The sequence below is a fragment of the Apodemus sylvaticus genome, chromosome 1 (assembly GCF_947179515.1).
Source record: "Apodemus sylvaticus chromosome 1, mApoSyl1.1, whole genome shotgun sequence".
Taxonomy (NCBI): domain Eukaryota; kingdom Metazoa; phylum Chordata; class Mammalia; order Rodentia; family Muridae; genus Apodemus; species Apodemus sylvaticus.
The window spans coordinates 108,380,638-108,395,261 of NC_067472.1; the positions used below are offsets into that span (position 1 = coordinate 108,380,638).

General features: G+C 44.8%; 1 protein-coding gene across 1 annotated transcript in view; it reads right to left on the reverse strand.

Moving 5' to 3' along the window:
- Ints4 (integrator complex subunit 4) overlaps positions 1-14,624 on the reverse strand; it is an 82,848-nt gene that overhangs the window by 2,550 nt on the left and 65,674 nt on the right. Inside the window, exons 16-22 of the mRNA XM_052158422.1 lie at positions 14,531-14,624; positions 11,973-12,053; positions 10,904-11,034; positions 10,273-10,332; positions 5,363-5,522; positions 4,971-5,114; positions 1,009-1,129 (exon numbers count right to left, since the gene is read on the reverse strand). Of these exons, the coding sequence (XP_052014382.1) occupies positions 1,009-1,129; positions 4,971-5,114; positions 5,363-5,522; positions 10,273-10,332; positions 10,904-11,034; positions 11,973-12,053; positions 14,531-14,624 (791 nt within the window). The remainder of the gene's footprint in view (positions 1-1,008; positions 1,130-4,970; positions 5,115-5,362; positions 5,523-10,272; positions 10,333-10,903; positions 11,035-11,972; positions 12,054-14,530) is intronic.

The following is a 14,624-nucleotide window of genomic DNA, read 5'->3' on the forward strand; positions in this document are numbered from 1 at the left end:
GATCTATAAAGAAAAACCTAGTTTTGAAAAAAAAAAAAAGGATTAAAACACAAAATAAAGGAAAATATAAAATTCTAGAAGGTATTCCCCTACTTACTAAACTGAATTGGTAGCATTATTACCTCTCCTAGTAAAAGTCATATTCCGAAGTTATCCCAGTGACGTAGAACCAGCACTGTAACCAGCTGAGGCTCGTACCTTAGGGCTGCAGACTGAAGTTCCCAAGCAGTCTTATAGGCTCGAAATGTAGTCTTACACACCTGTGTTCTGTCACTGTAGTCTTACAGATGATATATAATGTGTGTGTGTGTGTGTGTGTATACAGACACTAGCTAGCCAGGTTTAGTTGTAAATCTGTAAAAATAAACACCTGTATTAGCCCAAAACAGTTCCTAGAAATGAGAAGGAACTAGATTTGTTTTGGTGAAATAAGCTGGACTGTCCATATACAAAGAGATAATGATTTATAATGTTTATTAAGAAACATGGAAGTTTAATTTCCAGAATAATCCTCAGTAATTTATGAGTTAAGAATGATTATCTTCTTTTGAAAGTGAAGAGGAAGACTCAAGAGAGACTTCCCCAAGAACAATGGTATATCACAGGCACAGTTAGAACAAGAAAGTAAGTCTCCTGGTGTGAAGTAAATCTCTTTCCAGGAGCCTCTACACTATTATAGTCTTCTGAGTGTCTTCTAATGAAATCTTGTTCCTTCCTTGTGCAAACATCAAATTAGTCCAAATATACTAATGTTTGAGCCTATGAATTCTTTACTTATGAGATCAAGTTCAGTCAGGGTATGGTGACACACACCTTTAATTCCAGCACTGGGGAGGCAGAGGCAGGCAGAATTGGAAGCCAACCTGGTCTACATACAGAGTTCTGGGCCAGATAAGGCTGCATAGTGACACCTTATCTCAAACAAACAAACAAACAAACAAACATCAAATGGGACAGTATCAAGACCAGCGGGGACGTATTTCCTGCCTACCCAGCCCACAGACTTACCCGTCCAGGCAGTGTGGGAGAGGTACACCTGAGTGAGGAGACGGTGCCGCCCTGGGCCAGGATTCCGGAAGTCTGCTGGCTTGGGGTGGATCATCTGAGCCTGGCCATCTGGATACAAGACCTACAATATGACAGAAAAGGGGCAAGAGAAGATAGATGGGCTAAGAAAACTGATAACATCTACTGTGACCCTGAAATCATCAACAGGAGGATGATAGTAGCCATTATATAAAGACTGTTTCTTAAAGGGGAAATCCCAGCATTTGAGAGGCAGAAGCAGGTGATTTCTGAGTTTGAGGCCAGCCTGGCTTAAAGAGAGAGGTCTGGGACAGCCAGGGCTACACAGAGAAACCCTGCCTCAAAAATCTGAAAATGAAGGGGGTGGGGGAGCACAACACTAGCAGAAGCAGTGTCTGGCTGACATATCTCAAATGCCTGGTAAGTAAATGATGGCAGTTGTGTATCTATTAACAGAGGGCAGGCAATGGGCTGACTGACAGCCCCGCAAGCAAGCAAGCGCCTGCTGGACAGCTCGCCCTCCCTGGCTCTGCGGCACTTCAGGACCTAGTACTCAGTACTCATCTAGGACATGTGAGAAAGCATTTCTGTACCTAATCTTGTAACCAGATTTCAATCAGATAGGAAAGCATTTATCTGACTATTTCTACAAAGCACTCAACGAAGGGTCTGTTCAAACCAAGAGCCAGCTCTTCACATCTCACCAATGGGACATGTGGGCCTCCCAACCATTACCTGTGTAGTCTATTACAGGACACAGGGAACTAGCAAACTAGAGAAACAGCGCTGACACTAGGACCAGACTGGCCCAGCTCTGTGTAAACACACACAGAAACCACATCATCCTTTCAATGTTGAATGCAGGGACTTAAGTGTCTATCCTCTCACTCAAATCCTTCATCTCTCCACACACCTTAGGCCCACCCAAGGGCCAACAAATCTATTTCTATTTCTCTGTGTGTGCGTCTCTGTCTCTCTCTCACTTGGCCATACCTATGTTTTCCGCTCTAGGAATTCTAATCTTGCCTACTAAGCTGTCTGTCAAGCCTTGCTAGCCCTACAGTTAGTTATATGTTGAAAGTTAGTCCCAAAGTAATATTCAGAATCAGGGGTTAGGAAAATAACTGGATCATAGGGGCTCTCTGATCTAATCCAAAGATCAGAGTCATAATTTCACGCATTTTGCGGGGAGGTAGAGAAGGTAGGTCCCCAAGGCCCTGCCATGTCTGCAGTCCGTCCTCGTTTCAGCCGCTCCGTGCCGAGGCGGCAGCTCTTTTTACCACACACTCCTTGCCAGGCTCACCTGAGGAGTATGGCAATCACCAGCCAGCTGCAGACTGAGACCTTGCAAATATGAGCTAAACAAGTCCTCCCTTCTCAAGCTGTCTTTCTCAGAAGGAGAAGCTGGGAGGGAAATGGAGTGGATGTTCAGGAGGAGCTGGTATAGGGGGAACGCATCCATGTCTGAGAAGACCCAAAGAATGATTCTGAAGGGAGGAGGGGCACGGATAGAGCTAAGCTGCTGGAATGCTTGCCTAGCCTATACAAAACACGGGTTCTAGACCCACCACACAGTCCATGCTTGCAATACTAGCACTTGGGAGTGGAAGTGGGAAGACCGGAAGTTTAAATACCAGGGTGGAGTCAGCCTGGTCTATGAGTCCCTGTATTAAAAGGTAGAGTGAGGGTAGATAAGGAGGGAGGAGTGGGAAGAAAGAGAGGGACAAAGCAGCAGGACCCCTAAGCTTTCTCAGTGAAGCTGTTTTAAAAATAGACAGCATGGTTGGGCATGGTGGCAAATGTCTGTAATCTCATCACCTTGGAGGCAGAAGCAGGCAGAGTTCTGTGAGTTTGAGGCTGGGCCAAGTTGGTCTACATAGAAAGTTCCAGGGCAGTGAGGGCTATAGAGAAAGCCTCTGTCTGAAACCACCAAAAACTAAAACAAACTAAAACTGCAAAAACGCAAAACAAAAAACCAAAAAACCTAGACACCCCTAATCTTAATGGAGAAAAAAGCCTCCATGAAGTCTCTGAGGCATGGTGACGGCTGCATGTTTAGAACCTCTGTTCTGGTATTCCGAGTATGATAGCTGAAACTGCTACAGATGTCTCATGACAGGGCAGAAAGCATCCCCATCACATCCCATGCAGACAAGTGAATGCCTGGAAGGCAGCAGAGAGGTTTTAGAGTGAACTCTTTTTAGGATAGTTTCGCAGATAACCTGTGCATCCACCTGCGATTGTTAATGCTTAATTGACCAGAAAACTTTCCACAGAGAGGCAACAAAACAAGTCTTCATTAGACTCACATTGTACATTAAGTTTGCCTATGAGCTCTTAAGAAGAACACTAAGAACTCTGAACTTCGTCTCAGGATTCTGATTTAACTGGTATAGGCTGGATGAGGACTGCTCATCAGTTTCTAAGCAACCTACAAGTACAGCTATGGGGGATAACCTTAAAACACAAAAAAGCACTGCAGTTACAGCTTTCTACTCTCAGAAGCTCTCTGTTGGTATGATTTGTGATGTATTCACACAGGTTACAGGATGTTTGATCATGAAACACTTATGTGATTTATGAAAATTACTTGTTTCTAGTTGTGGTGTGGCTCAGCCCTTAGCACACACCTTTACTCCCAAACAGTGAAGGTAACAGAGTTTGTAGAAGGAAGCACCATGATTGAAAGTGATGCCTAATTGAGTGCCAGACAGAGTGACAAATCAGAGAATGATATGACAGGATAGGATGTGCCCAACTCTCAGGAGAGCAGAGAGGAGGCAACATAGGAGGGAGCAGTGCAGAGGGAGAGCAAAGAGGCAGATTGACCAGAAGAGTTTTACAGCGACAGGCTGCAAAGACAGAACAAGAGAATGAGAGGAGCCAGAAGATTAGAACAGACTGCGAGTGTCTGAAGCCAAGCAGAGCAGTTCAGTTCAGTCAGAGGCCAAGAGAGATGGAATCAGTTAGTGTGGAGAGTTTAAAACATCATAGCTGAGCCAAACCAGTCAGCCAGAGATCAGAAACAAGGCAAGGTGAGTTTATTCAGCAGTAAGTCTCAGAGGGTGAAAACCCTCTAGGCCTAGCTAAGATTGTAGGGAGGCTAGAAGCTTCCAGAACAATTACATCAGGTGACTAAAGCTGCTCTTACCCCCTCCTCTGGGAAGCCTGCAGTGCCTGCTGCAGGCTGTCATCTGCATCGATTACTTATCCTGCCAGTGCTCACACTCACTTGTCTGCCAGTGCTCACACTCACTTGTCTGCCAGTGCTCACACTCACTTGTCTGCCAGTGCTCACACTCACTTGTCTGCCAGTGCTCACACTCACTTGCCTGCCAGTGCTCACACTCACTTGCCTGCCAGTGCTCACACTCACTTGCCTGCCAGTGCTCACACTCACTTGCCCGCCAGTGCTCACACTCGTTTCCTCAGCCCTACCTCCTCAAAGTACCTCCTCCTGCCACTCCCTTTTGCTCTTGTACACTGTTTCAGGCTGTACCGAGTGCTGGGACCGCTACAGAGCCTTCCTTTCCTTGACCTTCCACGGTGTGCTTAACTGTGTGCTGACACACTGACCTTCACTCACAACTGTCTCCCCACAGCTCCAGCACTTAGCATGTACACTAAAGAAAGCACACAGTGCAAAAGTGGACGGGAGAAAGGTGGAGGGGTGGCCCGGATTGCGGGGCTCGCTTGTGGTCTTCACCGCATCTTATCATCTAACTTTGGAAAGAATGCATCCTAATAATCATTTCTCTACATCTATGAATTTTGCCACCTGATTAACCAATAAAACTTGTTTATTCCATTTTGATGAATTCGATTTGTGTGTATGTAAAAAGGACTAGATCTAAAGTCTACATTATACAGAGAGGGACTGGATACTTAGGGAATTATATACAATGTCAGTGTAGAAGCCTCCCAGGCACCCAAACCTCACACACCTGGACCTTGACAGTGTTCTGGGGGTCTTGCACATGTTCCAGGGTTGCATCCACATCCAAGGCTACCACCAACCCAGATGTAAACCGCAAAGGGTTGTCTGACTCTCCTGCCGGCTCAATAATGGTGGCTGAGGCTTTGTGGATCTGTAAGCAACAAGACAGTATCTTAGGCTGGTGAGAGAGCTCAGTGGCAAAGGCCCCTGTGACCAAGCCTGATGACCAGAGTTTGATCCCTAGGGATCACGAAACCACAGGTGCTAGGCCTCCCCCCTAATTAATACATGTAACTAAAAACAATCAGAGGAAAAACTCTCTTGCTCCTCTGATCCAAGAAGCTCACTAAAGTAAATGAACCCGGACAGATTTTGCAAAGGGGCAGCACAGACTCTGACCTGCTCTGGAAGCGGAAGATGTAGGAAGGTGCTCTGCCGAAGCATTGTCTGCAGAATTTTGATCACTTCTACAGGTTTAGATGCCCTGAGCCGGGGCATAAGATCAAGGAGTTTGTCCACAAAGCTATCTTGAAGGTGGGGCAAATCCGCAATGAAACACCTGCATGAACACAAAGCAACTGACCGTCCACACGCTCAGCACAGGCTAGGCCCATACTTTGCCAAGCCCTGAAGCAGGAAGAGTGCTGACATGGGGAGACTTTGAGGGTCATGTCTAAAATCAACAGGGACACAGTTCAGTATGATATAGCCACATGATCAGCAGAAGAACCACACTGCTGGGCTAGACAGACAGCTTCATTAATAAATCCCATGCCTGGGAGGCATGAAGACCTGAATCCAACCCCCAGACACTATGAAAAGAGCCAGGAGCAGCAGCATGAGCCCATTTCCCAGCACTGGGGAGGTAGAGATAAGAGATTCCCTGGGGCTCACTGGGCAACTCATCTAGCTCACCGGCAAACTCCCGGTTTAGTGAGCACCTGTTTCAGTAAGTAAGGTGGAAAGAAGAAAACACTATTTCATCAACATCTGGCACACACAAATATGTACATGTGTGCTCACACGCACATGCATGTACACACACACACACACACACACACACACACACACACACACACACGAAACTAGTTTCACTAGTTTCAGGAGCCTGTTTCCTTGGGTGTTGTGCCTTGTGCCTATAATCTCAAAATTAGAAGATTCTCAGGAATAGGAGGCTGAAGCAGGAGAATTATTGTAAGTTCTAGGCCAGCCTAGAACAAACAAACAGAAGAGACTCTTTAATGAGTAACAATGATTGCCAGGCATACGCCTCAGTGTTTCCTGTGGGGTGGGGACCGAAAGGGGGCATCAGATCCCCTGCAACTAGATGCAGGCAGTTGTGATGTGTGTGCTGGCAACCTACCCAGGCCCTCTGCAAGAGCTGTAAGTGCTAACTGCTGAGCCATCACTCCATCTGACACTGTCTCTGAGGTGAAAAGAGACACCTAGGGGTGAAGGCTCAGGAAATGCAAATCAAAACAACCCTGAGATTTCACCTCATACCAGTCAGAATGGCTAAGGTCAAAAACTCAGGAGATAGCAGGTGTTGGCGAGGATGTGGAGAAAGAGGAACACTCCTCCACTGCTGGTGGGGTTGTAAGATAGTACAACCACTGTGGAAATCAGTCAGGCAGTTCCTCAAAAAACTGGACATGACACTTCTGGAGGACCCTGCTATACCTCTCCTGGGCATATACCCAAAGGATTCCCCGGCATGCAATAAAGACACATGCTCCATTATGTTCATAGCAGCCTTATTTATAATAGCCAGAAGCTGGAAAAAACCCAGATGCCCCTCAAAGGAGGAATGGATACAGAAAATGTGGTATATTTACACAATGGAATACTACTCAGCAATTAGAAACAATGAATTCACAAAATTTTTAGGAAAATGGTTTGATCTGGAAAATATCATCCTAAGTGAGGTAACCCAGTCACAAAAGAATACACATGGAATGCATGCAATCTCTGAGAAGTGGATATTAATTAGCCCAGAAGCCCTGAATACCCAAGGCACAAATCGCATAACAAATGACTCCCATGAAGAAGTACGGAGAGGGTCCTGATCCTGGAAAGGATTGATCTAGCATTGGAGGGGAATATAAGGACAGAGAAAAAGGAGGGAGGTGATTGGAGAATGGATGGAGAGAAGAAGGTTTATGGGACATATGGGGAGGGGGGATCCGGGAAAGGGGAAATCATTTGGAATGTAAACAAAGAATATAGAAAATAAAAATATTAAAAAAAAAAAAAAAACCGAATGCAACCAGCCTATAGAACACTGCAGAGTGAGAAGCCATTTATAAAAACCTCAGCTTGGGGGTAGAAGAGATAGATGGCTGTGGAGGTTTAAACAGGAACATCCCTTACTGACTGAGTGTAAATGCTTGGCAAATAGGAAGTGGCACTTCTGGAGGGAGTGTGTCACTGTGGGGTGGCCTCAAGCTATGCCCAGTGTGGCTCTCGGTCTCCTGCTGCTGCCTGAGGACCAAGACGCAGAACTCTCAGCACTGCTCCAGCACCATGTCTGCCTGAGTGCTGCCATGCTTCCTCTCAGGACAATAATGGAGTAAATGTCTGAAACCGTAAGCCACCCTTAATTAAATATTTTCTTTATAAGAGCTGCCATGATCATAGAGTCGCTTCACAGCAATAAAACCCTAACTAAGTCAATGGCTGAGCGGTTAAAGGCACTGACTGCTCTTAAAGAGGACCTAGGATCAGTTACCAGCACCAATATCAGGCAGCCCATAACTGCCTGTGACTCCTGTTCTGGGGCTCTCTTCTGGTCTCCTTGGGGACCAATATGGTATATATGCCCACAAAGAGACAGATACACATAAAGTAAATAAATCTTTTGAAGTCTGGTTTGGTCAGCTTTGTGAAAGCCGGAGCAGTGATGGCAGATGAACATGAAGTTTAAAGCCATGTCCTGCTGGGGCAGTGTGAATGAGAATGTGCCCTGTGGCTCACTCTCAATATTTGGTCCCCGGTTGGAGAAACTGTTTGGGAAGAGTTAGGTATGGCTTTGTTTGGAGGAGGTGTGCCCCTGGGACAGGGCTTTGAAGTTTAAAAAGACTCTCTCTGTGTTCTGTCTGAAGAAGTGAGACCTCAGGCCCTGCTCCAGCACCACGATGCCTGCCTGCCTACCTGCCTGCTACTGTGTTCTCTGCCCTGAAAAGATAAGCGTCCACACAAAACAAGTGTGGTCTCACCTGCACCACCTCCCCAGCCCCTCTGCTCTTCTACGGCATCCATTTCAAACAATGTACTTCATACAACACTCTAAGGAAGCATTTTGGGGGAGGTGTCAGAGACATAGTTTCTCTGTATCCTTGGCTGTCCTGGCACTTGTTCTGTAGATCAGGCTGCCCTGAATTCTTTATGCCTCTGCCTCCTGATGCGGGGATTAAGGTGTGGGCCACTACACCCAGATCTGAGGGAACATTAAAGTGTACAAGAACCTGAGTTCTACTCTCTAGAGCACAAATATAAATGTTGGGAGCAGCAGCTCGCACCTATATGCTGGGTATTTTAAGACAGGAACTTACTGGCAAGCCACCCAAAACAAGTCAATGACTTCCAGGGTCAGTATGATACTGTCTCAGGAGAAAGGTGGACAGTGCTTGAGGAAGCCATCTGTCATCGATTTCCATACAGTTACACACAGACACACAGACACACACACACACACACACACACACACACACACACACACACACACACACACACAGTTTCACTACTTTGCCCAAGCTGGTCTTAAAGTATTAGGCTCAAGTAAACCTTCTGCCTCAGCATCCAGATCTAGCTGAGATTACAGGCATGCTCTTTGGTGCCTGGCTTATTCTATATATTTATTCTGTGCTTATTCTATGCATTTATTGTTATTTTAAAACATTTATAGGGCTGGAGAGATGACTCAGTGGTTAAGAGCACTGACTGCTCTTCCAGAGATCCTGAGTTCAATTCCCAGCAACCACATGGTGGCTCACAACCATCTGTAATGGGATCTGATGCCCTCTTCTGGCATGTCGGTATATAAGCAGATAGAACACTCATAAACATTAAATAAATAAACAAACAAACCTTAAAAGTTAAAAAAAGAGATTTATTTAATATTTTATTTATTATTCATAATATATAAATTTTAATTAAACATATAATTTTAATATATAATATTAAATAATTAAATAGATAATATATCATTTAAATTAAAATTTTAATTTATTAAATATTTAATATTTTGATTATTTGTGCACATTTCTGTGTGTGGGTATGTGCACATTAGTGCAGGTGCTGGCAGCATCCAGAAGAAGGCATCAAATCCCCTGGACTGGAGTTACAGGTGACCATGAAACACCCAATAAGGGTGCTGGGAACCACTCAGTTTCACTAAAAGAACAGCAACTGCTCTTAGCTGCCCAATCATCTCTCCAGTCTCTACTTATTTGTTCTTCTCTCCCCCTCTCCCCCCTCCCTCCCTGTCTCTTTCTCTCCCTCTCCCTCTCCCTCTCTCTCTCTCTCTCTCTCTCTCCCTCCCTCCCTCCCTCCCTCCCTCCCTCCCTCCCTCCCTCCCTCCGTCCCTCCCTCCCTCCTCTCTCCCTCTCCCTCTCTTGCCCAGAATCTCACTATGTAGCAATACCTAGCCTGGCAGTTGACTAGGCTGGCCTCAAATTTACAGAGCTCCCCCTACCTCTGTCTCCAAAGTGTTGATATTACAAATATGTGTCACCATACCTGGCTTGTTATTATCTACCTACAAAATTAAAGAACAGCTAGATATGGTAGTATACACTAATGATCCGAGCGCTTGGGAAGTACAGGCAGGAGGATCTGTAGTTCATGGCCAGCTTAGCAATACAGCAAGTTCAAGACTTGCCTAGACTACTTGAGACCTTGACTCAAAAAGGCAAAGAACAAAGCCGGGCACACTCGTATACCTGTAATCCTACCATTCAGAAAGCTGAGGCAGGAGGATCAATACTTCAAGGCCAGTGTGAGCAATACAGCAAGATCTTTTCTCAAGCAAAAGCATAATAATATTGAGAACATTTTTTTTTTGTTGTTGCTCAACTAAGTGCAGAATCCAAATGGTTCCTGATGTTTTCATTGTTTAGTTGTATGTTTACTTGTGAAGCTCTAGATTCAGAACAGTTTATACATCATTAAAGAAAATACCACATTTAGGGCATACTGACAAAGGTGACAAATAGCTCAGCGGCACAGGAAAGATATGTGATCTTGTTTGGTGCCAGTTATTTTCTGCATAAACAAGATGAAAAAAATCATAAGAGTTACAAAATACTCACCTCTGAAAAAAATCCACTTCCTGTAAAAATTTTTCACACATTCCAAATAAGGGATCAACCCTGTAGGAAAAAAAGCAAAGTGTAAAAAACTCGTGACTCTGAACTAAGGGGTGAGGAAAGAAGTCCCAGAAACTGAGCTTCAGTAAGAGGAGAGTGACTGCGTTACACTGTAAACTTGAGCTCTTAAGACAACAGCAGGAAGAAAGGCAGTGCTCTCTCTGAGGGGCGGGGACCATGAGCAGTATCTAATCTGACCCAAGTACTACGAGCTTTGAAATATCTAAAAAGAAATAAGCAGCCGGGCGTTGGAGGTGCACGCCTGTAATCCCAGCACTTGGGAGGCAGGTGGATTGCTGAGTTCGAGGCCAGCCTGGTCTACAGAGTGAGTTCCAAAACAGCCAGGGCCACAAAGAGAAACCCTGTCTTGAAAAACCAAAAAAACAAACAAACAAACAAACAAAAAAACCAAAAACAAACAAACAAACAAACAAAAAACCCCAGAAATAAGCAAGTGCACATCTTAGGTGACCTTCCCTAAATCTCACTCCTCGGTAGCCCAGGGAGATCACAGGACAGATCTCCAGTATCCTCAGGAGAACGCCATCTATCCTCGCCAAGCTCCACGTCTTACCCTCGAGCAGTGCGTGCAGTTACTATAAGTTGCAGAGCTTTAGCCTGAAGCCTCATGTGGTGTATGATCACAACCTGCTTATTTTCCACACCACTGTACATAAACTCCATTTTGTAGGTTTCTTCCATGATCTATAAGGAGAAGACAATTAACAATCAGTGAACTAACCTGGAAAGAAAGGGCTTTCTATTCTTAACTGAGGAGCTGCGGACAGCTGATGGCTTCTGAGCAAAGACAGTCAGTGTTTTTTAAGCATGAGGCTTCTGGTAGGCTAACCACACTCCAGTGGGTGGTCTTACACCCATGTAGGCAGCATACATACACACAAAATTGGACGGTAGGGGCATATTTAGGAAAAGTGAGTATCAAAGTACATTGTATGAGCTGGCTGTGGTGCGTGTACCTTCAATCCCCAGCACTCAGAAGGTTAAGGCAGAAAAATCTCTGTGGGTTGAAGGCCAGCCTGGTCTACAGATGTTCCAGGACAGCCATGCATGGCTACATAGAGAAGCCCTGTCTCATTAAACCAAAACCAACCAACAAGCCAACCAATAAACAAACAAAACCCATTTGTATGAAATTACCAAAGAATTAATAAAAATATTAAACAACCTCAAAATCAACTTACATGTATTTTTAGATGGAAGATTCACAACTGTATTGGGTTTATAAGTAGAATAATAAAAATTGTGTGTTTGTATGTATGTGATGTGTGAGAGAGTGTGAGTACTTTTTGTAAATTCCAAAAATTGAATTCAGGTTGTCAGGCCTACACAATAAGCACTATGACTGTCACTACACTGGCCCACAAACTGGAAATATGTAGAACACAAAGGAATCTCAGAAATCATACAATTCAACTGTCACATTTTATAGAGGAGGAAACTCCAAGAGACTCAAATAGCTTGCTCAATTTATCACCTCATCGGGTAGAGAAGACCTGAGACTAGAACCCAAGTCCCGTGACTCCAAGGCCCAGTGCTTGCACAACCCCACAGGCCGAGTTCTAACTAATTCTGCCAGAGCCTGAAATCTCAGAAGCCAGGAGACGGTCTGAGGAGTCTCTCACCTGTTTTGCTGCTGCTGAGGCCAAGTCACTCTGCTTGAGGTACAAGGGGGCAGCCACATTCCACAGCTTCTCCTGCAAGGCCTACTCAAAGAAGAGACAGATGCAGCCGTCACAAAACTGGGAAACTGATACAACATTGAGACTGTGTCTTTGCTTTGCTGTGATAATGCACCGCTCAGGGCTTCCTCTCCATCCCCCCTACTGTTTTATGCAAGTAAAGCCTTATCTAAGCAGAGAAGGGCAGCTGGTGCTCAGATTGATGATTGTCTGCAAACTGGAGTCACAAAACCCTCACCAAAACCAGCAGGCAGGCCAGCCCCGGGCTATTCACAGGCCCACCGCAGTAACCTGAGCAGGCTGTCCTGTTCTCTGCACTGTGTCCTATGATGCACCCTGCCACTCAACCAACTACAAAGTAGGCAGCTTTTCACACTCTCCTTAGTTTCACCACTCACCAATAGCCACAGATTTTACCACCCCACCTCTGTTCACCTAAACATTCGTGTCTGAGACCCGGCGTCATTCACCTCGGCTATGGAACATTATTCTCAGGGAGCTGCTTCTTTGTCTTTTGTTTTCTTACTCCTTTCCTCAAACAGGGTATCCTTATGTAGTATGTAGCCCAGGCTGGCCTCAAACTTATGATTTTCATGTCTCAGTCTCTCTAGTGCCAGGATTACAAGCAAGCATAATCACGCCTGCTGATCATCTACTCTACTCTACAGAATCCAGCATATTAACAGTTTCACACATGGGATAGGTTTTGTTTGTCTGTTTGTTTGGTTGTCTTTAGGTCTGTGAACCACATGCATGTCTGGAAGGGCAGAAGAGAGCAATCCACACCCTGGAGCTGGAGTTACAAATGGTTGTGAGCCACCTTGTGGGTGCTGGGAATTGAACTTGGGTTCTCTGGAAGAACAAGTGCTGGGCCAGTATGTTTTAAATTACGAGACTCTTGTGGGAATCTCGTGAGTAAGCTCTGACACGGGTGAGAACAGAAGAGGGGATATGTCATCAGTGGGCAGTTATTTAGTATCCTGAGAGGCCTCGGTGCCAAGCCCAGTTGGTCTTTTCATTTTAGTCTCTAAGAACTCCAAGCTGGGGCAGGAAAGCAAGATTTTTTACAGAAGACATAAGTGGCAGTCATCAGTTTGTTAAGGGCAACAACCAATTGTTTCAGCTCTCTCTCCAGGCCACTCTGTTCCAAGTAGCAAGTGAAGTAAGCCATGCTTAGCAAATAGGGAGTACAAGCAGTGCTTTGAGTACGTAACTAAATAAATCAATAAATCAGTACCTAATAATTGGTCTTCCCTACTTTATTCTACTCCAAGGCAGGTTTATTCTCATAGTAAGTCTAAGAAATCCAGCGGGCACTGCACTACAGCACATCCCAGTTTGGGTTAGTAACACTCCAGTCACTCTGTAGCCACACGTGTCAGGCAGCATCTCACTGAACAGCAATAGGTTCAAGATTAGGTGTAACAGAAAACTGTTAAATACATACTTCTAACTGTTGCTCATATAAAGCTTTTACACAGGTTTGTTGTTGGAGTAAAATGAGTTTGTATCTTTGTTTTTTGGAGTACATAATATTACACAGTATTTTGTTACACTATGGTGTGATCCTGTACACAGACCATTACCACACATATGCCTAAGGGTTAAGTAGAGGTCACAATTTATTTAGCTCTTTATTATAAGCACACTCCTGGCTCAGGTTCCAGACTGAATAATCAGCATAGTTGAGCAATGTCTTCTCATTCCCCTTGGATATTTGCTCCTAAGCAAATAAGTGACATTTGCACTAAGAATAGTGGCCGTCGTTTTTCTTTCCAGTAAGTCAGGGTCTCGTGCCAGCAATGCTGTCCTGTATTCCCACCTGGGCTTTCCTGTCTTCAACTGGGACTTAAACCCAGGCCACACACTTGCTAGGCAAATGGTCTACACTCAGCTACACCACAGCTGATTTTCTGTAGGCAGTTTCACTAAGCTGCCTAGGCTGGCCATGAATTTACAATACTGCCATTTCTATTCCTTGAACAGGCAGATTATAGGTCTGTGCCAACAGAAGTTTGGGCAGTTGGCCCTTTTAAGAGCAAAGAATTAGCTTTTCAACTTGGACAAACAGAATCAGCAATTGAAGGGAATAGTATAAAAGTTTATGCAAATCTATGCCCAATCCCATTACATGGAACATTTAAAGATCCCTAGTATCCCTGCAACTCTCCTCCATGGCCTCTGCACCTGCTCCTGTCTCCAAGTACCTGTCCCGACTTCCTTCAGTGATGAGCAGATATGGAAGTGTAAGCCAAACAAACCCTTTCCTCCTCAAGTTGGTTTTGATCAGGGTGTTTCATCCCAGCAAGAGAAAGCCTAAGATACTATATGAGTTAACATTTGTTTAGATAGAATACAACAGACTGTAGACCTGTGATTTTCCCACTGCTGGATGGTTTCACAGAACATAAGTTTTTCTACTTAGGGTCTCAAACACTGCTGGATCAATTCAAGTTCATTCTTAGCATCAAAAATCATAAATACACTGGATCCACACAAACCTTACTGAGGAGCAGCTGACACTGAAGATAGGCGGCAGAGAATTCAGCTACCCCTGCCAATTCAGACTGAAGTTCTCCAAGTCTTTGCAGATCT